The sequence below is a fragment of the Eimeria necatrix genome, genomic scaffold, assembly GCF_000499385.1.
Source record: "Eimeria necatrix Houghton genomic scaffold, Enh_scaff224, whole genome shotgun sequence".
Classification (NCBI taxonomy): domain Eukaryota; phylum Apicomplexa; class Conoidasida; order Eucoccidiorida; family Eimeriidae; genus Eimeria; species Eimeria necatrix.
Window position 1 is genome coordinate 1,168 of NW_013652837.1, and position 23,548 is coordinate 24,715.

The window sequence follows — 23,548 nt, forward strand, 5'->3', positions numbered from 1 at the left end:
CTACCTCCGTGAAGCCAGAGGGCCCCCCACTCGCCGTGCGGGCCTCTAGGGCCCCCCTGGAGCCCAAAACTGGACTGAAGATTCGGCCAACTTGGCTAACTATTCCGCTTTCTCCTAAGAAAGCCCTGGTCACGAGGTCCCCCACAGCCACGGGCAGCATCATAACTGAGCGGGTCACATTTGCTGCCACAGCCTGCACATTTGCGACCGAGGGGGGCCCCCCCTCGCCGTCGGCGCCATTCCCCCTGCGGGCCCTCAGGGCCATTTCCCAGGACCTCCTGCGGGGCCCCCGGAGGAGCCCAGGGGCAATGGGGGGCCCCCCTGTGCCCTGTGCAGGGGCCCCAAATGAGGACCATAAGGGCAGCGTGCTCAAGGACGAGGTGGGGGGGCCCCCCTCGTTGCTGGCTGCTGCCGTTTGGGGGCCCATCTCGCTGCCCATGGGGCCCCCGACGGTGAAGTTCTCTCGGTACCCCCAGTTGGGTACAATCATGGGGCCCCTGTTGGCGAACAGCTGGGGGCCCCTCTGGGGCGTTGCCAGGGGCCCCAGCCTCGCCTCTTCTGGGAAGTTCCTGTTGGCAACAATCTGCAGGACCCTGTCGGGGGCCCCCTCCTCTTCCTGTGCGTGGAGGAGGGGGGCCCCTTGCGGGCAGCCGTCGGGGGCCTCCTGGGCCTCCACGAGGGCCCCCAGGTCCTCATCAGGACCCGGGGGGCCCCCTTCTTCTTGGGCCTCGCTGCCGATTTGCTGCAGGTACCTCCTGCAGGGCTTCGAGCGGGAGCGGGAGCCCTTACCAAGGTACCCCCAATGCTTCTTGTAGTTAAAACGAGGAGGCCCATTATAGACAACATTGGGCCTGAGGCTTGGCACAAAGAGGGTACTGCTGCTCGCCTTGCTGGGGGGGGAGCTGGGGGGGTTCTTACCCGGGGGGCCCCCCTGGGACCCCTTCTGGGGGACCTTCTGGGGGGGCCAGGGGGCCCCTCCGCCCTGTGTTGGACCCGTAGGGTGCATCCCGATGCTGCCGGAGGGCCCGTCAGTTGGGCGCCAGCCACTGTCTGGGTAGTTGGGGGCCCCCCCATCCCCGGGAAAGTCCGAATCACCTCCACTTCCAGGGGACTCTGGACTTCCATCTCCAGGATATTCTGGTCTTTCTCCTCCCGGATATTCTGGCCTTTGGCCTCCAGGATATTCTGGCCTTCCTCCAGGATATTCTGGTCTTTGGCCTCCGGGATATTCAGGTCTTTGGCCTCCAGGATATTCAGGTCTTTGGCCTCCAGGATATTCTGGTCTTTGGCCTCCAGGATATTCTGGTCTTTGGCCTCCAGGATATTCTGGCCTTCCTCCAGGGTACTCTGGCCTTCCTCCTGGATATTCTGGTTGATCACCTCCAGGATAATCTGGTTGATCACCTCCAGGATATTCTGGTCTTCCTCCAGGATATTCTGGTCTTCCTCCCGGGTAATCAGGTTGATCACCTCCCCCAGGATATTCTGGTTGATCACCTCCAGGATATTCTGGTTGATCACCTCCAGGATAATCTGGTTGATCACCTCCAGGATATTCTGGTCGATCACCTCCAGGATATTCTGGTCGATCACCTCCTGGATATTCTGGTTGGTCACCTCCTGGATATTCTGGTTGATCACCTCCAGGATATTCAGGTTGATCACCTCCTCCTGGATATTCTGGTTGATCACCTCCTCCAGGATAATCTGGTTCATCACCACCTCCAGGATAATCTGGTTCATCTCCACCAGGATATTCAGGTTGGTCACCTCCTCCAGGATATTCAGGTTCATCACCTCCACCTCCAGGATATTCAGGTTCATCACCTCCACCTCCAGGATATTCAGGTTCATCTCCACCTCCTCCAGGATACTCTGGTTCATCACCACCACCTCCTGGAGATTCTGGTTCATCACCACCACCTCCTGGAGATTCTGGTTCATCTCCTCCATCTCCAGGAGATTCAGGTTCATCACCTCCTGGAGATTCAGGTTCATCACCACCTCCAGGATATTCTGGTTCATCTCCACCACCTCCTGGATAATCAGGTTCATCTCCACCTCCTCCAGGATATTCTGGTTCTCCTCCGCCTCCTGGGCGGTCACCGGGGCCCTCGTCATCCCCGCCATCGTCTCCAGAGTCCCCGCCATCGGGGCCTTCCTCTGGAGGCCCCCCTTCAGGGGGGCCCCCCTCCTCTGGGGGCCCCCCACCCCCGGGGGGCCTCCACTCGGGCCTATCCCCAGGCCCAAACGGGGGCCTCCCACCCGGCCAATAGGGGGGCCGGCCTCCAGGCAAGTAGGGGGGATAAGGAACAGGGAAATAAGGAGGAAGTGGCCGGGGGGGCCTCCCACCTCCTGGGCCTATTGGTGGACGGCCTCCAGGGCCCACAGGGGGGCCCCCTGGGCCTATGGGTGGCCGGCCTCCTGGGCCTATAGGGGGGCCCCCAGGGCCTATGGGGGGCCTGCCTCCTGGGCCTATAGGAGGGCCTATGGGAGGGCGACCTCCTGGGCCTATGGGGGGGAACCCAGGGCCTACTGGAGGGCGTCCTCCAGGGCCTATAGGGGGGCCCCCAGGGCCTATTGGTGGGCGACCTCCGGGGCCTATTGGGGGGCCCCCAGGGCCTATTGGTGGGCGGCCTCCGGGGCCTATTGGGGGGCCCCCAGGGCCTATTGGTGGGCGACCTCCTGGGCCTATTGGTGGGCGACCCCCTGGTCCTATAGGCGGGCGTCCTCCAGGGCCAATTGGGGGGCCCCCAGGGCCTATTGGTGGGCGACCTCCAGGGCCCCCAGGCCCTATTGGTGGGCGCCCTCCGGGGCCCCCAGGGCCTATTGGTGGGCGACCACCGGGGCCCCCTGGCCCTATGGGTGGGCGACCTCCAGGGCCTACTGTAGGGGGGCCCCCAGGGCCTATGGGTGGTCGACCTCCGGGGCCCCCAGGGCCTATGGGTGGGCGGCCTCCGGGGCCCCCAGGGCCTATTGGTGGGCGGCCTCCGGGGCCCCCAGGGCCTATTGGTGGGCGACCTCCGGGGCCCCCAGGGCCTATTGGTGGGCGACCTCCGGGGCCCCCAGGGCCTATTGGTGGGCGACCTCCGGGGCCCCCAGGGCCTATTGGTGGACGGCCTCCAGGGCCCCCTGGGCCACCAGGGCCTAGTGGGGGGCCTCCAGGCCCTATTGGTGGACGGCCTCCAGGGCCCCCTGGGCCTCCAGGGCCTATTGGTGGGCGACCTCCGGGGCCCCCAGGCCCTATTGGTGGGCCCCCAGGACCTATAGGTGGACGACCTCCGGGGCCACCAGGGCCTATTGGTGGGCCCTCAGGGCCTATTGGTGGACGGCCTCCAGGGCCCCCAGGGCCTATAGGTGGGCGACCTCCGGGGCCCTCTGGGCCAGGACCTATTGGTGGGCGACCTCCGGGGCCCCCAGGGCCTATAGGTGGGCCCCCAGGGCCTATTGGCGGGCGACCGCCGGGCCCCCCGGGGCCTATTGGTGGGCCCTCAGGGCCTATTGGTGGGCGACCTCCGGGGCCCCCTGGGCCTATAGGTGGGCCCTCAGGGCCTATTGGTGGGCGCCCTCCAGGGCCTATAGGGGGGCCTTCTGGGCCTATCGGGGGTCGTCCTCCAGGGCCTATAGGGGGGCCTTCTCCTCCAGGGCCTATAGGGGGGCCTTCTGGGCCTATAGGAGGACGTCCTCCAGGGCCTATAGGGGGGCCTTCTGGGCCTATAGGTGGGCCCCCAGGTCCCATAGGTGGGGGCCCCGGGGGTGGCCGCTCCGGTATTATTGGGGGAACCCACACGGGAGGGAGCGGCAAAATAGGAGGCAAGGGAAAATCTCCTCCAGGTCGTGATGGCCCACCCCCGCCTGGAGATCCAGATCCACCGCCTGGTCCAGAGGGGCCCCCACCACCGCCTGGTCCAGAGGGGCCCCCACCACCGCCTGGTCCAGAGGGGCCCCCACCACCGCCTGGGCCAGAGGGGCCCCCACCACTTGGACCAGAGGGGCCCCCACCACCGCCTGGGCCAGGAGGGCCCCCGCCGCCGCCTGGGCCAGGAGGGCCGGCACCACCGCCTGGGCCAGAGGGGCCCCCGCCACCTCCTGGACCAGAAGGGCCCCCACCTCCTGGGCCAGAAGGACCGCCACCTGGGCCAGAGGGACCCCCACCACTTGGGCCAGAGGGGCCCCCTCCTCCTGGGCCAGAAGGACCGCCACCTGGGCCAGAGGGGCCCCCTCCTCCTGGGCCAGAGGGGCCCCCTCCTCCTGGGCCAGAAGGACCGCCACCTGGGCCAGAGGGGCCCCCACCACTTGGACCAGAGGGGCCCCCTCCTCCTGGGCCAGAAGGACCGCCACCTGGGCCAGAGGGGCCCCCACCACTAGGGCCAGAAGGACCGCCACCTGGACCAGAGGGGCCCCCACCACCGCCTGGGCCAGAGGGGCCCCCTCCTCCTGGACCAGAAGGACCGCCACCTGGGCCAGAGGGGCCCCCACCACTGGGGCCAGAAGGACCGCCACCTGGGCCAGAGGGGCCCCCACCACTTGGACCAGAGGGGCCCCCACCACTTGGGCCAGAGGGGCCCCCTCCTCCTGGTCCAGAAGGACCGCCACCTGGGCCAGAGGGGCCCCCACCACTAGGGCCAGAAGGACCGCCACCTGGACCAGAGGGGCCCCCTCCTCCTGGGCCAGAAGGACCGCCACCTGGGCGAGAGGGGCCCCCACCACTGGGGCCAGAAGGGCCGCCACCTGGGCCAGAAGGACCGCCACCTGGGCCAGAGGGGCCCCCACTTGGTCCAGAGGGGCCCCCACCACTTGGGCCAGAGGGGCCTTCACCACTTGGGCCAGAGGGGCCCCCACCACCGGGTCGCGAAGGGCTTCCTCCACTTGGTCCAGAGGGGCCCCCACCACTTGGTCCAGAAGGGCCCCCACCACCGGGTCGCGAAGGGCTTCCTCCACTTGGTCCAGAGGGGCCCCCACCACTTGGGCCAGAGGGGCCTTCACCACCGGGTCGCGAAGGGCTTCCGCCACTTGGTCCAGAGGGGCCCCCACCACTTGGTCCAGAGGGGCCCCCACCACCGGGTCGCGAAGGGCTTCCTCCACTTGGTCCAGAGGGGCCCCCACCACTTGGGCCCGAGGGGCCCCCACCACTTGGGCCAGAGGGGCCCCCACCACCGGGTCGCGAAGGGCTTCCACCACTTGGTCCAGAAGGGCCTCCGCTACTTGGGCCAGAGGGGCCCCCACCACTTGGGCCAGAGGGGCCCCCACCACCGGGTCGCGAAGGGCTTCCTCCACTTGGTCCAGAGGGGCCCCCACCACTTGGGCCAGAGGGGCCTTCACCACTTGGGCCAGAGGGGTCCCCACCACCGGGTCGCGAAGGGCTTCCGCCACTTGGTCCAGAGGGGCCTCCGCTACTTGGGCCCGAGGGGCCCCCACCACTTGGGCCAGAGGGGCCCCCACCACCGGGTCGTGAAGGGCGTCCTCCACTTGGCCCAGAGGGTCCTCCGCTACTTGGTCCAGAGGGGCCCCCACCACTTGGGCCAGAGGGGCCCCCGCTACTTGGGCCAGAGGGGCTCCCACCACCGGGTCTCGAAGGGGTCCCACCACTTGGGCCAGATGGGCGGCCACCTCCTGGACTGGAGGGGCCCCCACCACTTGGGCCAGAGGGGATCACACCACTGCCGGGTCTTGAAGGGCCTTCGCTACTTGGTCCAGAGGGGCCCCCACCGCTTGGTCCCGAAGGGCCCCCACCACTTGGGCCAGAAGGGCCCCCAATCCCTGGACTAGAGGAACCCCCACCGCCGGGTCTTGAAGGGCGTCCTCCACTTGGGCCAGAGGGGCCCCCAGTTCCTGGTCCAGAGGGCCTCCCACCTCCCGGACTAGGACTCCCACCACTTGGTCCAGAGGGGCCTCCACCTGATGGGCCAGATGGGCCCCCAGCTCCCGGCCTGGAGGGTCCGCCACCGCCCGGGGAGCTGGGTCCACTCCCCGGGGACGAGGGGCCCCCCCCAGGGCTAGAGGGTCTGCCTGCTCCTGGACTTGAGGGGGGCCCTCCTCCAGGGCTACTGGGTCTTCCACCGCCTCCTGGGCCTGACGGCCTGCCGCCGCCTGGGGAGCCAGGGCTCCCTCCTGGGCTGCTCGGCCTTCTGCGGGCATCAAACTCACTGGGAGAAGAGAAGGGCGCTGTTGCTGCAGGAAACTGAGGGGCCTGGAGGCGCCTCTGGTCCTCCTGCAGGTCTGCTGCAGCGGCCTGGAGGTCCCCCGTTGCGCCTGAGGCTGGCGGCTCCGACAGGGCAACAGTTCCCAGGATCAAATGGATCAAAAGCGTCAGCAGCACATACATGAGGGGCCCCCGAAAGGGTCTACACAAGACGCGCAGCCGAGAGCCTTGGGCCCTCGGCTGCGCTGACGCTGGCAACTTCATAGGGCACAGCCGTGGCGAAACATGCAAATACAGAAGTCAAAGAGCTTCTTTTCCAAAAGGTTTAAAGAAAAAACGCATTCACTGTGTTATTTCAATTGGCTCTCCATGAGGCATAGCAGCTCATGATCGGTCGGCAAGCAGTTGGCTTAAGCCTTCTGGGCGCACAGCGCCAGGCGAGGAGATTCGCCCGAAAACAACCCTCAAATAAACTAATTAAGATAGTTCAAACAAACAAACAAAGTAAAATAATTCAAAAAATAAACTTGTGCCCTCGAAAGGAGGCACCAGATCGTGGTGGTTCAGATCACCAGCTGCTGGTGGTCGAGTGGGCAGCGGTCTGCGGCGAGACAGCGCGGGGCGTCCAGAAAGCGCAAATCCTCTTTTTCCCCTTTTTCTTCGCTGTTTTTTGAAAAGATTTTGCATGTTTGTGCTTGAAAATGGAATACTTTCGGGAAAAAAATTGGAGGCTTAAGGCTCTCGGGCCGAAGAGAAACGCAACAGTGCAGGTCACTCAGCTGGCTTGCCAGGTACTCCTCAGCTGGCTCTGTGAAGTAGCAGCAGTACTCGTGGTCTTCTGTTGTAAATATCAAATGTTTACTACCACTGTTCTTAGTTCTCAGGATTAAAATCTAACTGTCTACACGGAGCTTCTCTCCCGGGGTTTTCTTTAGTAAACCGGCAGACCGGTAGCCAACAGTAGTTGTAGCTAGCCCGCCTAGGCAGTATTTCCTTAGAGCCACTGCAGAGCTACAGGGTGCCTAAAGTCAAAAAGGCCTCGAAGAGGGCGCAGCAGGTCTTCGCAGCTCGTTTGGGGGCCTCTGTTGCGTGTCTTTGTGCCTTTTTCTCTCGAGTTTCTACCTAGAGGGCTCAGTGAGCTCTCTAGGTCTCGCTGCAAAGCACAAGAAACGAATAAATCTTTTCATGATTTTCTTCGCCTACATTGGGTCTTGCAGCAGATATTTCTGTAGAGCGCAGTCCCGCAGCCCGCAGCACCTGCGCTGCAGCAGCTGCCTGCGGCCGCTGATGATATATATCCACGCACGTCACATAAAAATATGCATAACTATACTAATATATATATGTATATTCATATCAAATACCTCTTCTGCCATTCCTGACCCACTTCGGTCGACTGGAAGGGGAGCCGTCCGCTGACAGTGGCACAGTGGAAAAGCCAAGAAAGGGTCCCCCAGGCCCCACTACAGCCCTCTTTAGGCTTCCCGGGGGCCCCCGGGGCCCTATTGAGGTTTCTCTGGGTCCTCCAAGGCTCTTTAGAGCTTGCAGCTACCTCCAGTATCTTCAGATTAGTGGTCTGTTGCCTTCAGCGCAAGCAAAAATGCATATTAAATATACTTTTGCACTGATTTAGGTTTGTTGGGTCTGCCACCCCATACAGCAAAAAAGGTTCCAGTAGTGGCTGCTTGCCCAGTTGCCTCAAGTGTACAGACACCCCAAAGGTCTTTTTCAGTAAAGCTCTGGTTTCCAGCGTGGCTTGTGCTCCCGCAAATGTTGTGCGCAGCTTTCTTTGCTGAAGCTTCGCACACAGATGTTTATGGAAGGGTTGTATCGGATGCAGTGAGCTTTTATTTCGTTTAATTTTGCTGTACGCATCGTGTTTTGGTATAGGGTGGTGTAGATGGGTATGAGGTGACGATAAACACGCACCGCCTTGTGGGGCTCTGCATTGAAGTCTACAGCGCGACGCCGAGCCACTGCATCACCCTAAGTTGCACTGACCTATGCATTGGGGCACGTTGAACATGTTCAAGTGCCGTGTGTTACTGAGCCTTCGCAACATCTACATAACCATTCAGGTCATCTGTTCAAGCACAGGGCCACACACGATTTGTCGCGATGTCGATGAACCAGCACCGCAATGAATCCACATTTCTTTGTACGAATGAGCAGTTGAATTCAACGATGTAGCTGCACCAATTTTTGTCGACAGTGTCACCACTGGAGGGCTCACAGAAGAGGGCTTCGTTTGGTTTCTGGGGACGAAGAGTGTTTGGGCTTTACGGGTATTCGATCTAACGGCTGCGATTTGGATGGCCATTTGGTCTGCTTCTGCGCCCCATGCAAAGTGCCAATTCTCTGCAACCACTGACCACCATGTCAGCATATTCTGCAAGTGGCTAGTTTGTAACACCTTGTTTACGATCAGCCTATATGTGTGCTTCTGAATGTGTCACGCCAGTCATCTGGACGCGCCTTTGTATTTTTGTGTTTAATCAATTTGCGATGGTATGTCCGAATCCACCAGCAATGGCGCAGCTTTCACTTCCGAATAGGTCTGAAGACATGGCGTTCTCAACAGGCCATCCTCTCGATACCATAGGCTTTGCTTCACTGCCTACCATTTTTAACGGCGGGCAAATTCCATGGCTACTCGAAATGATGAATAGTATGGCAATCGAGATATGCAGCAGTGTGTAGTTGCATGCATGGAGCACGTGCCACAGTGCCTGTCTGTTTCGCTGCGTGCAAAATGGCTTTGTTGTTTGGTCGCCTGGCGTGATGGATCATCGTTACTTCACAGCAAATCTGGCTTTGGATTGGACATCCACGCTCTGGCACAATTGTGTTATATGCATTATAGGCACCACGTCTTTCGTATCCTCTGTCGGCATCGAGCATGCCTTTGCTTGATTCTTGTCCGGATTACTCACATTTTGCGCCTTGAATGACTGTCTGGTGCTGAACATAGTGGCTTTCCTCTGCTGCGGCAGTCCGCAGAATGTTTTCTTTTCTTCATTTAAAATAAATAAACTGAATAGTTTGCAAAATACAAAAAAAGAAAAGTGGCAAACGAATTTGCTTCCGTGACCTGAGTTTCCCGTTTCACCAGTGGCAGTCGCCAGCCGATGTGAAGGTGCCTTGTCCGTGATATGATGCTGCTGAAGCGCCATCATCCGCTGCATCATGAGCACGGTCTGCACAACGGAATAAGTGAACGTTCGGCTTTGTAGGAACTGCAGCTTTCCCTCGATATCAACGCGCTGGCGTGGCACCGTGTTAGCGTTGTGCACGAACTGCCAAGAGTTCTTTTGTCAACAGTTCCTCACCAGCTTGGACTGGAGAATGTATTTTTTAAGGATTACAAGGAAACCTTTCCAGATGAGCACTACAGGCGCGCGAAGTAGAGATTGGAGTTTGACGATTTTTCCTTTCTGCGTTTGCGTGCTTTGCGTACTGTTGAGCTCCTGTGACCGGCGATGCATCGAAGTGCAACATATCGTGTCGGCGGCGGTATTTGGGTAATAAGCTGGCGGCCTTTTGCTTGTGCATCTGCTTTCACTCGTTTGTTTTGCATGATTTCGGCGTCTCCTTAAGTCTGGTCAATCGGCGGTAGTACACGATAAGAGTCGCTGAGTTGCCAGTTTTCAGGTACGGGCAAAGAAGACCGCATGGCCTCTCCAACTACGCCATCACATCACAGTACGTGCGTTTGCAGCACTCCCTTCCAACACTACATTGTCGAAGGCTTGCTGCTATTGGGGAAATACCTGTGGATATAGACTGGCCTTCTACAGAGGCATAGATGCCCCGCATGTCGTGGTGGCTGGTTGACTCCCTCTAGGCATTATAGCTTTGCTAGATGGGTATCTGACATGCTTGCGCTTTTGCTGCAGGCGACAGGCAATTTGAGCATTGTAAAAGCCGTTGTGAGATAGCGTGTCTGTTGTGTGATCTCAAGCAGTGTTTGATGGCATCGAGGCCGTTTGCACTTACCTGCGGCGTGTCACATTATTGATGTGAGCATTGCATAAATGCGGGTGAAACTGCCAGCAGACTTTATGTTTAGGAATGCGCGCTCGTGAGGCAGCGGAGGTGATAATTTTGAATTCAGTTTGCTGGCAGCGGCTTGTACGTTAGCGCGACGTTGGTGTTCTGTGGCTGCAAAAAAGCAGAGCACCTCGGGAGAAACGAAAAGCCTGCTGCAAAATGATAAAAGTCTATGGATGTCGTGGCCGAGCCTTGCCTATGCCTAGAGGCACCGCTGCAGACTTTTGGAGCATTAGTTAATAGTCCTTGAGAGTCAAGATATAAGGAGACGCCGATATACTCGTTGTGGAGAGCATCTGTCACGTGATGCTCTGCACCGCGAAGTAGGTTATTTTTGGCTACTTTGAACTGCGATGGTTCTTGATGGATTAAGCGATCTGCAATGGCATGCTCTGTTGGGCGACACAGTTGCATTCAGACTGGCTTTCCCGCTGTAGGAGATTGTAGTAAGGAGAGAAAAAGCAAGGGTCACGCATTGTGCGGCCCTACAACTGCGTGAGGTAGAACAATCAGGGCGTGCGCCGACGCATGCTCTGCTAACCCGAACCCCCACGTTGGTGGATTCCATCTTCTCTTGCATTTGTGTCCACTGTCTCCATAAAGCAAGGGCTGAACGCTTCTTGCACAGGATCTGCCCTCACCGTCTGCAACGCCAATGCAGTTACGTGGTACCATGTCCAATTTTTCGCGTAAATTGGCGAGTTGGTCACTGCAGTTTCTTAGACAGCTCCATCCATGGATGGAACGGAAAAACTGCATTTGCAGACACGCCAAAAGCCCTTTCCGCCGAAATATGAAGGGCCTCTGCGCAGGAGATTGGAATTCAATGCATAGGCGAATTTGTGCACCATGCGCACTTCGGTATTGGCTGACTACCGATACATATGCGTGCATTGCCGGTAGCCTTCACCGTGTATATTTGCTTTCTTTTATTTGCCTAGCATGACTTATCTTCATGGTATTGTCCTGCTTCTTCTGTTGGAGAGTGGCTTTGCAACGTTTAGGTTGTGAAAGGACAGAGTTCACGACGCTCCAAGCGAGTCACCTACATGACAGCACACAGGCTACCTGGTCTCTTCATCAATATACCATTGTCGGTGTTTGATTCGTAGTTGTGTCTAAAAGAAGATCTCTTCGTGGAGTGCTCCTCTACGGCATGTGGGCGTTTCGAACATGGTGCGCGTTCCCCGATTTCTGTTTGGCTCGCTGAAGAAATTTGACTTTGATGTGAGAGTTTCTGGCGTCATTCATCGCCGTTTAAATGCAGACTCTTCCTAGGTCTCAACTTGCACGGCTTTGGGAAACTTAATTCTCGGAGTGCAGATTACGATGCCAGCATCCTTTCTATGCAGACAGTACGTCTTGGCTCAGGGAGTGTTTGGCACAGTCTCATTTTTGGCACTATATCAGCTCATCATGCGGTGATCTACACACAGTTGAATTGCCTTCATTCGCCCGCATTTCTTGCGAGACTTAAGTAAACTGAGGAGTGAACGTCTCCTCCACAGGACTTCCCGGCTTTTCTTCTGCCATTCATCCAGTCGTGTGGTATTGTGCTTTTCTCCTCGCACGAAGTGGAATTTCGGCCGCAGTTGTTTCATCAACAATTTCGTCAATGGGTGGATCGGAAGCAGTGCATTCGTAAAAATGCTACGGGGAGAATTCCGACCGCGCATTACAGGCATGCGCACTAGAGGTTGCAGTTTAACAAGTCATCTGGTCTGCGTTTGCGCGCGATGCCCACGAGCGATTTCTTGTGTTCATCCTTCCGGCGTAATGCAACATCTTTTGGGGGTAAGCGTCAACGTCACGTACTGCGTAGATCTCATCTAGCTTGTGTAGTTGCCTTAATTTGCTTGCCGCGTAGGATTTACACATCTTGTTGTGCTCGGGCTGTTATTAACGGTGATATACCGCACCCGAAATAGGGCCTCGCAGCGTTCAGACTTGGAAACGAAACAGTACACGGCGCTCTCAACGGGCAATTCAGATTGCAGCATAAACGCTGCCCGGCTCTTCGCTAAACATCCTGGTGTCTTTGTTGCTGTGCTGCTGCTACGCGGAAATAGACGCGGCCTTAGGATCGAATTCTGCGGTACAGGGCGGTATACAGGAAAAACATGCCCCGATTTCTGTTTGATCCTAATAGACACTATGAATTTGTCATACAGACGTCCGGCGTGATCATTTGTCTCTACGGTCAGTCAAGCATGGCTTTGGATTGGACATTTATACTGTATTGAAACTGAGCGTATGAGCAAGAGCAGCAACATGAGCAGCAGCAGTATGGGCAGCAGCAGTTGCTGCCGAAAGAGCAGCAGCAGCAGATCTGCAACGTCATAAGCAGCTGCGCAACAGCGCAACAGCAAACAGCTCTCCTTCTTCTGGACTAAAATTAGACCTTGTCGGCTTAAACATTAATGCGGGTGAATAAAAGAAAAGAAGATTCTCTGCCTTCTGCATCACTCATGGTGGGCGAATGCCCACAAAGCAGCAGACGCTGCTGCTGCTGCGAGAGGACAGCAGAAACAGCAGAAGAGCCGGCAGCAGCAGCTTCTGCTTAGCAACAACTTTCTAGCTGATATAACGATGAAGCAAAGGAGACAAGTCTACATCAAGAGGGGTGCGGGCCAGCCAGTGCCTAGCGAGGCCTTGTTGAGGCTTTTGCTGCTGCTCCTGCTGTTGCTCCTGCTGTTGATGCTGCTCCTGCTGTTGCTGCCACTGCTGCTGTTCCTGCTGCTTCCCTTTCTGCTCGTACAGGTGCTGTCCACTGGCAGCAACCCAAAGGCGCAGCCGGTAGGAATGGAAGGTGGACGGGGCGCATGGCAGCTGCAGCACGTGCTTCTGCTGCAGCTGGGCCTTCTCATTCAAACTGACAATTGCGGAGTGTTGGCTTGCCATCTTCGCCTCATGTGCAGCAGCAGCAGCAGCTGCTGCTGCTGTTGCGCGCATCCGTTGCAGTAGGGGAAACACACTGTCCTCTCTGCCGGGATCCGTTGTTGCTGCAGTTATGAGACTGTTGGATTCCACAACGTCTGCAGCAGCAAGAGCAGCAAAAGACACCGGTAGTAGCTGCGCAAGCGGATGACTTGCTGCTGCCCTGTAGCTTTGGAAAGCCGTTTCTAAGTCTCGATAAGCCTCAGGAGACAAAGGAAGTACGGTGCAGCTGTCCTTGCTGCTGCTGCTGACAGATGATGCTGCTTGCTGCAGCAGCAAGTGCCACGCCGCCTCGAAGACTTCTTGGGCTGCTGCAACAGCTGGCCCCGCGCTAGCTGCTGCTGCAGCGCCTGCTGATACTGCTTGAGCTGCTGATGCGCCAGAAGATATTTCCTTTTCTATCGATGCTGCCATTCCTGCTAGTGCCGTTGCTGTTGCTGTTGCTGCTGCTGCTGGTGGAGTTGCTGCATGCAGCAGCCGCCACTCAGCTGCTAGCAAGATAGCAGCAAGCTGGTCGAGACTAGGCCATTGCCAAGCCGCTTCTGTAATAGCACTTTGCACGTCCCGCTGTTGCTGCTGCACCACTTCCGCCTGCTGCTGCTGCTGCTGTTCTTGGTGCTGCTGCTGCAGTTGCTGCCGCCGCTGCCGCAGTGCTGACAGCAAAGTTAGCACGCCGTCCATACACCGCAAGAGTCTGGCGGCCACACCGTCAGAGGGGCACGCGAATTCCGGGTTGCCCTTTTCTGGTGCTGCTGCTGCTGATTTTGCTGCTGCTGTTCCTGCTGCTGCTGCTGCTGCTGCTTGCTGCGCTTCGGCTGCGGCCTGCCCCTCGAGCTGCTGCCTCAGCAGCGCAACGAATAAAGACACGTCTGCTGCAAGTGCACCGTCTGCAACATTTCCAGCTTTTCCTTTGTCCCTCGCCGCAGCAGCAGAGGCGGTTGTTGCTGCTGCTGCTGCTGTTGTTGCAGCAGCTGCTGCTGCTCTGATGGTCAGCAGCTCTAGCACTGACTCCGCAAAGCGTGGGTCCAAATGCCACCGTGAGATGTGCAAACACCTCAGCAACAACCGCACAGAACTGGCGTTGCTGCTTAATGCATGCAAAAGCTGTGCTGCTGCACCAGGTACCTTTTGCAGCTTGTGCTGTTGTTGCTGCTGCTGATTCTTCCCTTGTAGCTGCTGCTGCCGTCCCTCGTGTTCCTGCTGCTGCTGCTGCTGGCAGTGCACTGCGGCTGAGAGCTGCACTGCTTGTTGCTGCTTCCTCAGCAGCGCGGCGGACTGCAGCAGCTTGTCCGCAGCGCGCTGCTGCAGTATATGCAGCATTTGCTGCCGTGGTTGTTCTAGCTGCTGCTGCACGGTTTGCTGCAGCTCTGTGCTGCTGCTGCTGCAGTTTTTCTGTTTAAATGCGTCGAGCCTTACAGCAATCAGAGACAGCCGAGCAAGTGCAGCGAGAGACACACTGCGCTTTCCCTTTGTTGCTTGTGCTGCTGTTGCTGCTGCTGCTGTTCCCTCTGGTTCTGATGCTCCTAGTGCTGTGCGGGTCACAGTTGGCCCAAGGAGATGTTGCTGGTGACACTGCAGCAGTAGCAGCAGCAGACAAAAAAGGAATTGCTCTTCTGCTGCGTCGTATTAGAGGGGGCTGTTGTTACTTTTGGTCGTTTCGGTTTCAGCATACCTCTAGCAAGCGCATGCAGTCGCTGTAGAGCTGCTGCTGCTGCAGCTGCTGCTGCTGCCGCTGCTGCAGGGCTGCAGGTAGCTGCAATGGCCACGCACTCGCTGCTTCGCTGCAGTGTAGCAGCAACAGCTCCTGTGTTCTTTGCTGCAGCAGCTGCTGCTCTGCTCTACGAGTTCCTTCAGCAGCCAGCCCCAGCTGCAGAATCCACACAGAAAAATAAAAAGGCAGTTTGCTGCTGCTGCTGCTGTTGCTGCTAGCCGAGATGACTCTGCTCCGGCAGCAGAAATATCGAGTTTCTTTGCCGCCGCAGCAGCAACCCATGATGCAACAGCAGCAACTAACATTTCAGCAGCAGTCCTCACCAGTAGTTTCCAACTCCCACTGCATGCATCCCCAGGCTGCAGCAGGCCTCCCTGCTGCTGCTGCTGCTGCTGCTTCAGCTGTGCCCATACCAGCAGCTGACCCCGCAATCCCCTTGCTGCTGCTAGCAGCAGATCCTCTGAGACGTGTCTGAAAGAATGCGCACAACAGCATGTAGGTGGCTGTGCCGTTGCCGCTACTGTTGCTGCTGTCGCCGCTGCTGCGGCTGCTTGTGAGATGCTGCTACTGCTGCTGCTGCTGCTTTCAGCACTGCCACAAGCATTACCTGAGGGTCCGAAGCACTTGATGAGACGCCAGCTCAAACGCCCTGTGTGCCGCATGTAGCACTGCTGGTGCTGCCGGGGTTGCTGCTGCTGCTGCTCTCCCTGCCGCTAATGAGCCTTCAGCCTTCTCTGGCGCATACGATGAAGCTGTGGCTCTCCCACCTGTTGGGTCTTCCGCTCCAGCTGCTGCTGTTGCTGCTGCTGCTGCTGCCGACGCCGTTGCTAAGGCAGCGCGTGGCAAGTGCAGCAGAACGGCATGCAGCGTGTCTGGCAAGGCCGGTGCTGCTGCTGCTGCTGCTGTTGCAGTCGACGGCGTCGCTGCAGGGAGCGTCTCCGCTCTGTGGCGCTGCAGCAGCAGCGAGCGCGGTAGTGCCTTGCAGACGCTAAGGACTGCTCTTAGTGCTGCTGCTGCTGCTGCTGGCGCTGCTGCTGCTGCTGCCGGGGCTCCGACAGCAGCAGCAGCGAGCACCAACTGCTGCTGCTGCAGAGACAGCTCCTCTGCACCCTCTCTTGCAACCCAGTCCAAGACAGACCTGCGAAACCCAAACGTTAAACCCTAAAGCGTAGACGTCAAACCCTGAACCCTAAACCCTGACATCGCCCTCTGCCTAGAGCCAAGCTTACTGTAAGTGCCTCCCACCTCAAGATCGCACGTTAACCCTACACCCTAAACCCTAATTGTAGGAGGCATGTGCTTCCTAAAGTGTAGAGTACAGTAGTGTAAGGGGGCAGCGCCTTACTCAAGAGGCAAACGCAGAGATGTGTCTGCTGCTGCTGCTGTTGCCTGCAGCAGCGCAAGGCGGTGCTGCAGCTGCAGCAATGGAAGAGAATGCAGCAGCCGGAGAAGTAGCTGCCGCCACGCTGCAAGCCACACAGCTGGCTGAACAGCCATTGGGTCGCCATTTGCTGCAGCTGCTGCATTCGCTGCTGCTCCTGCTGCTGCTGTTGCTGCTGTCTCGGACGCACATGAGTCTGCTGGCTGTGCCTGCCACTGCTGCTGCTTCTGCTGCGGCTGCTGTGATGCTTCACGCAGTGGGGCCATCCATTTAAGAATAGACAGCAGATGCTGGGCGGTGAGCGGGACCAGAGGTTCGTGCTGCTGCTGCTGCTGTTGTTGTTGCTGCTGCTGCACGCGTGGGGCGAACTCGCGTGCGAACGGGTCTTGGTCTACAGCCAGCATACTTGAAAGGGAAGGGCACAGCCACCTGGAACAGCAGCGAAAGACAGCACCAGCTAGTGCAGCAGTGATTCATGCAGACAAGGCTGCTGCTGCCGCTGCTGCTGTTACTGCCGCTGCTGCAGTGAAGATGCAGCAGCAGCGAGCTGCTTACAAAGCCTATTCGTTCTCAGCATCCCGACACCAATTACTACAATTGTTTACCACTAATTGAAAATAATAATGCATAAAGATATGCTGCAACGCGTTGCACATTTATCCAGTCATTGCTGAATATTTATTCCGTCACTGCTTAGCTGGGAACTCATTGCTGATGTGCAACTTGCTCTCAAGCTCAAATTGAGCGGAAAGTAACAACAATAAACGGTAATTTGTTTCTACAACCGTTCTGTTGGCAACTAATTAATACAACAAGGCGCGCTGCTGAAGTAACTGCAGCTGCAGCTGCAGCAGCAGCTGCGAAAGGGCCTAACATGAGTAGACTTACAGCAGCAAGTAACGCTCTAGCTGATTGTTCCGCAGCCGTGCTGCAGCGAGGCCTTCGCTGCAGGTAGAGCCCAACACAGCAGCAGCAGCAGCAGCACCAGAGTCTATAGTGTGCAACAGGGGGAGCTAGAGGCCCAGGAAGACATGCAGTAGAAGCACCTGCATGCAGCCTGCTTAGAGCGCCGCTGTAGTAACGGCAGCGCTGCAGCAGCAGAAGCAGAAGCAGCACTGGAAGCAAAAGTGCCTACCAAATGAGCCCAATCTCCTGTCCCCCAGCTCGCCCCTCTAGCAGCGCCAGAGGCAAAGCTTCAGCTGTCTGCTGCAGCAGCAGCACTGCCTCCTTGTGCAGCAGCTCATAGACCTTGACAGCTGCTGCTGCAGCGCCGCAGCCGCTGGCTGCAGCGACGCTGCAGATCGTGTCAGCCGCAAACGGAGAGACACAAAGCTGCGGCGGAAGCTGCTGCAGCAGCAACAACTCATTTTCAGGCACTGAAGTGCTGCCAGCATAGGGGGCAACAGCAGCAGCCGCTGCTGCTTCTGCTGCTGCTGCGACAGGGGCTGCCGACGTGCTGCTGCATGCAAAACCAGCTGCAGCCCGTCTGCCCCTTTGCGCCGTCGCGGCAGCAGCGGCCTCAGCAGCAGCAGCAGCAGGAGATGAATCAACGGCAGCAGCAGCTGTGAGAATGTGCATGCGGGAAAGGCAGCCAATTATGCCCGCAAGGTGGCGCACTGCAGCAGAATCTGCGTCCGTGCGCCTGGCGCGCCGCAGCAGCAGCAGCAGCAACGCAGGGTCTGTCTCTGCAGCAGCAGCAAAGCAGCAGAACAAGTAGCAAATGTCTGCAGTAAAAAACAACGACCAGCAGCAGCAACACCGCCGTTGCAGAGATCGTACAGCAGCAGCAGCAATGCAGCAGAAGCAAACAGCCGACAGCCGCAGCAATGCAGCTGCAGCAAACAACAAACAGCAGCAGCACGCCAGCAACAGCAAACAGAAAACAGGAGCAGCACTTCAGCAGCAGCAAGTAAGCGAGACACACCCCGAAATCGTTCGCAGCAGCGGAGCTGCTTGTACACCTCAGAGAGGCCCATATCTTCATGAGCAGCAAGATGCTGCAGCAGCACCCTCCACCCCAGGTGCAGCACCGCCTTCTGTCTCTCGCGCTGTTGCTGCAGCATCCCCAACTGGTGCTGCTGCTGCTGCTGCTGTGGCAGTTGCAGCAGCAGCTCCTGGAGCGGCGGGGTGCCCGTTCGGAGCCGCAGCGTGGGCTTTGGCTCTACCTGCTGCATGTGCTGCTGCACGGCGCTGCTGGTGCTGCTGCTGTTTTGCGGTAGTTGCTCAGTGATGCTGCTGCTGCTGTTCTGCGGCAGCTGCTGAATGGTGCTGCTGCTGCTGCTGTTCTGCGGCAGCTGATGAATAGTGCTGCTGCTGCTGCTGCTGTTCTGCGGCAGCTGCTGAATGGTGGTGGTGCTGCTGCTGCTGTTCTGCAGCAGCTGCTTCACACCTCCCCCAGCAACAGGAGGCGCCAGCCGTGGCACGAGAGCTAGGACAGAATGCTGCTGCTTCTGGTGGTGCTGCTGCTGCCTCAGGAGCATCGGCAGTGTAACAGCTTGGTGCTGCTGCTGCTGCTGCAGCTGCATCTGCTGCAGAAGCGGGCGCAGGTTCTTCAGCAATAGCTGCAGCGGCAGACGCCGTGGCCGTGCTGGCAGCAGCAGACAGCACTTCAGGAAGTTCTTGACTGCAGCAACAGCAGCACCAGCAACAAATGCAGCAGAAGCGACACTCGCTGCAGCAGTAGCTGTGGCAGCCGGACGAGCAGCAGGCGCAATCCAGCAGCAGCAGCAGGCGCGATCCAGCAGCAGCAGCAGCAGCAGCAAGGTAACAGTTGGGAGCAGACACAGCAGCAAACAAAAGCATCTACCTTTTGGGTCCAGCAGCACTTCGTCTGCAAGTGGGGATTTCGTTCCTCCACGCATGCGTTGTCGCGTCCTGCGCACTTGCTGCTGGTGCTGCTGCTGCTGTAGCTGCTGCTGCTGCTGTAACTGCTGCTGCTGCTGTAAATGCTGCTGCTGCTGCTGCTGCAACTGTTGTTCTCGGTGTTGATGATGCGGCTCTGAGGAGCAAAACGCCGCCGCGCTGCTGTGCTGCTGCCGCCACAGCGTCAACAAATGACTCATGTGCTTCTGGGCTTGCAGCAACTGCTGCTGCCTCTGCAGCAACGGCTGCTGCGAAGGACTCCGCTGCTGCAGCTGCAGCTGCTGCTGCAGCGCCAGCGGCGGCTGCAGCAGCTGATGCTTGAAACAAACGAGCATCATTACCTTATCCTTGCTGGTGCTGGGGTTTGCACCTGCTACAGCAGGCTGCTGCTGCTGTTGCTGCTGCTGTTGCTGCTGCCACTGTCGCTGCTATGGCTGCTTCATGAGCAGGGCTGTGTCCAGACAGCACGGACGCAGCAGCAGCAGCAGCAAAGCCAGCTCACAGCAGCAGCATCATATGCTGCTGGGATCGTTTGCTGCAGCTGCTGCGGAAGCAGCAATAGTCAGAGCTTCTGCAGCAGCCGCCGCTGCAGACACTGCTGCAGCAAACGCCCCGGAAGCAGCCTGTGCAGCAGCTGCTGCAGCAGCAAAGGCCTCAGCTGCGCTCTGCTGCAGCTGGACCTGAAGGTGATGCTGCTCGTCGTTGGGGAGGCAACTGCCTTGGGGCTGCTGCTGCTGCTGTTGCTGCTGTTGCTGCTGCAAGTGGCGGAACAGCACTTGTCGCTGCAGATGCTGCAGCTGCTGCAGCTGGTCTGGGGAGTAGGCGCCCTGTGACTCCTGCTGCGGCTGCTTCCCTTGTAGCAGCAGCAGCGGCTGCTGGTGTTGCTGCTCTGTTACCCGCTCCTGCTGCAGTTGCTCAGGCAGCTGCCGCTGCAGCGGTGGCTGCAGGCGCTGCTCCTGCTCAGCCTGAGGCAGCGGCTGCAGCGGCAACTGCTGCTGCTGTTGCTGCAGTGCTGGGTCTCGGCAGATCATACTGCTGCTGCTACTGCGTTGCAGTACTTCTTTTGCTGCGCCCACTACTGGCGTGGCTGCTTCTGCAGCGCCCCCACCTGCAAGTTGGGGTGCTGCTGCGTGCTGCAGCGGCGTTGCTGCTACGGCTACTGCTGCTTCTGCTGCTGCTGCTGCTTCTCCCGATCCCACAAGGCGCCTCGATGCCCCTGTCTGCTGCACACTTGCTGGGCTTGAAGTGTCTGAGGAGCAGTTGAGGAGCCGGCAACCGCCTTTAGGTGCCTTCGGCTCCCTGTTGCGGCAGCACCAGCAGCGGCTGCTGCTGCTGCTGCTGCTGCTGTGGCCACTGCTGCTGCAGACAGGAGCACAGGGGGTCCTGCTAGCGATTGAATCGACGGAGCCTTGTCCAACGAGAACACTTAAATGCACACACTGGCTGCTGTAAACTGGGATCTGCACAATGCAACCAAATTCGAGAAGCCTCTACAGAGTGGGTTTCCAGATGTATTGTTTCGTTTGCTGCTGCCGTGCTGCTGCTGCTGCAGTGGGGAGGGCCCCAAGGGGGGCCCCTGGGGCTCGTGTGCGCATGCAGCGCTACACCTTAGCTTCTTGTGTGCAAATAAATATGTTTATTTTCATGTATTTACCCCTTGTGCAACATATGTCATGCTTGGAAGTCAGTGGGACCGAGTGACCTCCTCCCCTGTCCATCACCGATGGAACAAATACTCCCTAACGTCACAATTCAGGGATCTTTAGCGCAGCAGCAAACTAATTAGAAAGCTGCTGCAGTAGCTTTCAAGCCTGGCTGTTTCCTTACGTGCTGCACGGGGCGCCCACGCCTGCAACTGCCAGGTCTTAGCCGCAGCGGTGAAGGGAAGGCGCTCAAGTTTGTTTGAGTGTTCATGGCAGTAGCTGCTAGGTCTTTGTGCTGCTGTTGCTGCTGCTGCTGCTGCGAGCTTGCCCGCGCCAGTGTGCTCCCGAGACATGCAGCTGGCAGAAAGAGAAGCAGTGGAGGGTACGGAGAGCTGCAAGAGAATAGTCAATATTGAAATTTAGGGGGAGAAATTATAAATTATTTGATGCAAAAGCTTAAAAGAACTTATTTGAAATGCACTCAGATGTAGTTTAGTGACTAACTAGCAGACAAACTAGGACGTCCCCATATCTTTGGTCTTCTAATTCTTGCAAGAACCCACGCATTGCGCGGACAAGCAGGGCCCCTCATGGCTAGAGTAGGGTCCCAGGCCTATAAATTGGATATTCATTGGAAGCCATTTCTCCATATCTTAGCAAAGATCCCGTTGCCATGTCTGCAGAAGCTCATACGTAAGACTTCCAGTGAAAAGAGGCCCCTGAAGCTGTTTCAGCCACAGTTATAGACAGTGTACCCCTGTGCTGGAGCTTCTATTTAGACCTTACCGCCAACACCCATTTTATTTGTAGGCACTCAGCCGAATCTATACAATAAGTGGGGCATTATAAGGCCCTATGTGCCAGAGTGTGTCTACGGCTTTCCCCATGAAACCCAGAGAGCTATTCATATATGCTCCCAGTCAACCTTGGATGAGGCTCTGTTTGAATTGAAGCGGTTTCTTTGCAAGGAGTGCGACTTGGCGGCCGGCGCTTGCGCGTCGTAGGCCCTTAGAAAGCCTAAGTTGCATATTCATCACACGCAGCCAATAAGGATTTTGCAGCTTTCTGGTTCCGCTGAAGGTGTGCACGGTCTAGGGCTTTCTGTAGCATAGTGTCTCATAATACCACAACTTCTTAGCATGTCTCTGAGTCTCTTCAGCAGTTCCTTCCTGGCAGGGAATGCTTTGCTTGACGGCCCCAAACCTTATACTGGTAGAGGGCTAACGCCTCTTTCTGGAACCTTTGCTCTCGGGAAAGACCTTCTTCCTGTGATGTGTTCTGGTAGTTGTGCTTGTTTAAAGTCCTTGCAGAATTGATAATTAGTAGCCTTTTTGTCAATTGCCTGCTGTGGCCAGTCACGACCAGCGCATGCGAGCCAAGGCATCGGCTGCTTCATTGCGCGATGATAACTTTGGCGTTTCAACTTCATCGTTTCCGCCCACAAACCGGCTAAGAAGGTCGTTTTGTATATGCTTAGCATCTCATCCTTTGTACTAGTTGCGTCTTGCTTTACTAGGATTTCGAACTGTACAATATTCGATGCGTGATCACTGTTCTATTCGACTTTGGCCAGCAGTTCAAGTATTTTTCTTTTAGACTACAGGAGATACTATGGAGCTGCTGTTTCGCAAGACTCCCAATTTTAAATTGTACAGTATCACCAAGACTCGTCAACCGCAGAAGAAGAGCAGAACGTCCTACCCAGCCAAGCTGTTCCATTGCGTCGGCCTTCACGCCAAGCGGGCGGAGCCGAAGCCCACGCAGCCGAGAAAGTTCATCTGAATGCTTTCTTTCCGCACTTTTTTGTAAACTAAAATGCCTTTCTTAAGCTTTTTGTCCCAGCACGGCCCGCAGTGGTTGACCTTGGAGGTGAGCTGCTAGGCGAGGCCACGGGTGAACACCTCTATGGCAAAGGTGTTCACCACCTACAAGGCAAATGCTTACCAGAAGTTCAACGAAGTGTTTGTTTCTGAGTTGCTGTTTATACGCGAGGTGTGTGAGGCAGCTCACCGATGCCAGAGCAGTCAACTGTGTTGCGGAAGCTGGGCTTAGTTCCCCGAAGCTTTGTTCTCAGAAGTTGACAGGATTAGATATCTTTGTAGCATCGCATAGGGATAATTTAAATGGAACACTGTGACTGAACACATAATTTGCAGAGCAATTAAAAGAAGACTGGCCTCCGTTTGCGGCGACTGACCCACAGCATCACCCGCACCCCACTGCGGCGTTGCTGACTTCCTGAAACCCCCAGCCTGGATGAGGAGTAGCTAGAGTCTGACCACACTCAAAAATGAGTTACTTTGAAGGCACCATGGCAAAGTATTGCGTTGATTCTGCTTATTCTGGCGTATGAACTTCCCCAACGCCGCCATACTGTCTCACTGTAGTTCGCAGCAATACACATGGGCATCGAGCGCCGGGTTTAGACAGATTCCAAAGCTGCGCATCATTTGTCTCTTTTTATCTTACTAAAACTCATCGTAGAGACAGCTTTAGCTGGATCCTTTGTTAAGCTGTACATTTGCAGCATCAAACGAAGCTCGTTTTTGTTTTAGTGCGCCTTCGCATGGCTGCTAGCTTCGTTTGACCGCTTAGTGATTAACGCTTCAAAGCACGCACGCTGCAGCTTTGGAGCACTAGAAGTTATGCACATGACATAATAATAAAAAAAGCAACGGGACCCGCTGTCCTGCTGTTCCAGGCAACCGCTACTGATCGTGGTAACAGTGAGGCAGTTTCTTTCCACGATTCAGCCAACCCTGGTCAACCAGAGCAACCTGGCCAAGCCACACTGCGAATCTGGCTCTTCGAGACCGCAAAAT

At 57.3% G+C, this 23,548-nt stretch overlaps 4 protein-coding genes across 4 annotated transcripts; 1 reads left to right on the forward strand and 3 right to left on the reverse strand.

The window, feature by feature from the left end:
• Nucleotides 1-308: 308 nt before the first annotated feature.
• Nucleotides 309-3,151, forward strand: ENH_00030750 (hypothetical protein; the record flags this gene model as incomplete). Its single annotated transcript, XM_013580133.1, is given in 2 exon segments — nucleotides 309-812; nucleotides 818-3,151. Coding segments are annotated over 2 exon segments (2,838 nt in total).
• A 620-nt stretch (nucleotides 3,152-3,771) lies between these two features.
• ENH_00030760 (hypothetical protein) lies at nucleotides 3,772-6,138 on the reverse strand (the record flags this gene model as incomplete). Its single annotated transcript, XM_013580134.1, has 2 exons — nucleotides 3,772-5,613; nucleotides 5,710-6,138. The coding sequence occupies 2 exons, from the start codon at nucleotides 6,136-6,138 to the stop codon at nucleotides 3,772-3,774; spliced, it is 2,271 nt and encodes a 756-aa protein (XP_013435588.1).
• Nucleotides 6,139-12,766: 6,628 nt separating this feature from the next.
• Nucleotides 12,767-19,421, reverse strand: ENH_00030770 (hypothetical protein, conserved; the record flags this gene model as incomplete). Its single annotated transcript, XM_013580135.1, has 9 exons — nucleotides 12,767-14,701; nucleotides 14,802-14,996; nucleotides 15,164-15,311; nucleotides 15,448-15,978; nucleotides 16,186-16,650; nucleotides 17,110-17,166; nucleotides 17,357-17,906; nucleotides 18,146-18,844; nucleotides 19,028-19,421. 9 exons carry the CDS (start codon nucleotides 19,419-19,421, stop codon nucleotides 12,767-12,769), a joined length of 4,974 nt encoding a protein of 1,657 aa, XP_013435589.1.
• Nucleotides 19,422-19,595: 174 nt separating this feature from the next.
• Nucleotides 19,596-21,079, reverse strand: ENH_00030780 (hypothetical protein; the record flags this gene model as incomplete). Its single annotated transcript, XM_013580136.1, has 2 exons — nucleotides 19,596-20,332; nucleotides 20,911-21,079. The coding sequence occupies 2 exons, from the start codon at nucleotides 21,077-21,079 to the stop codon at nucleotides 19,596-19,598; spliced, it is 906 nt and encodes a 301-aa protein (XP_013435590.1).
• Nucleotides 21,080-23,548: the final 2,469 nt, after the last annotated feature.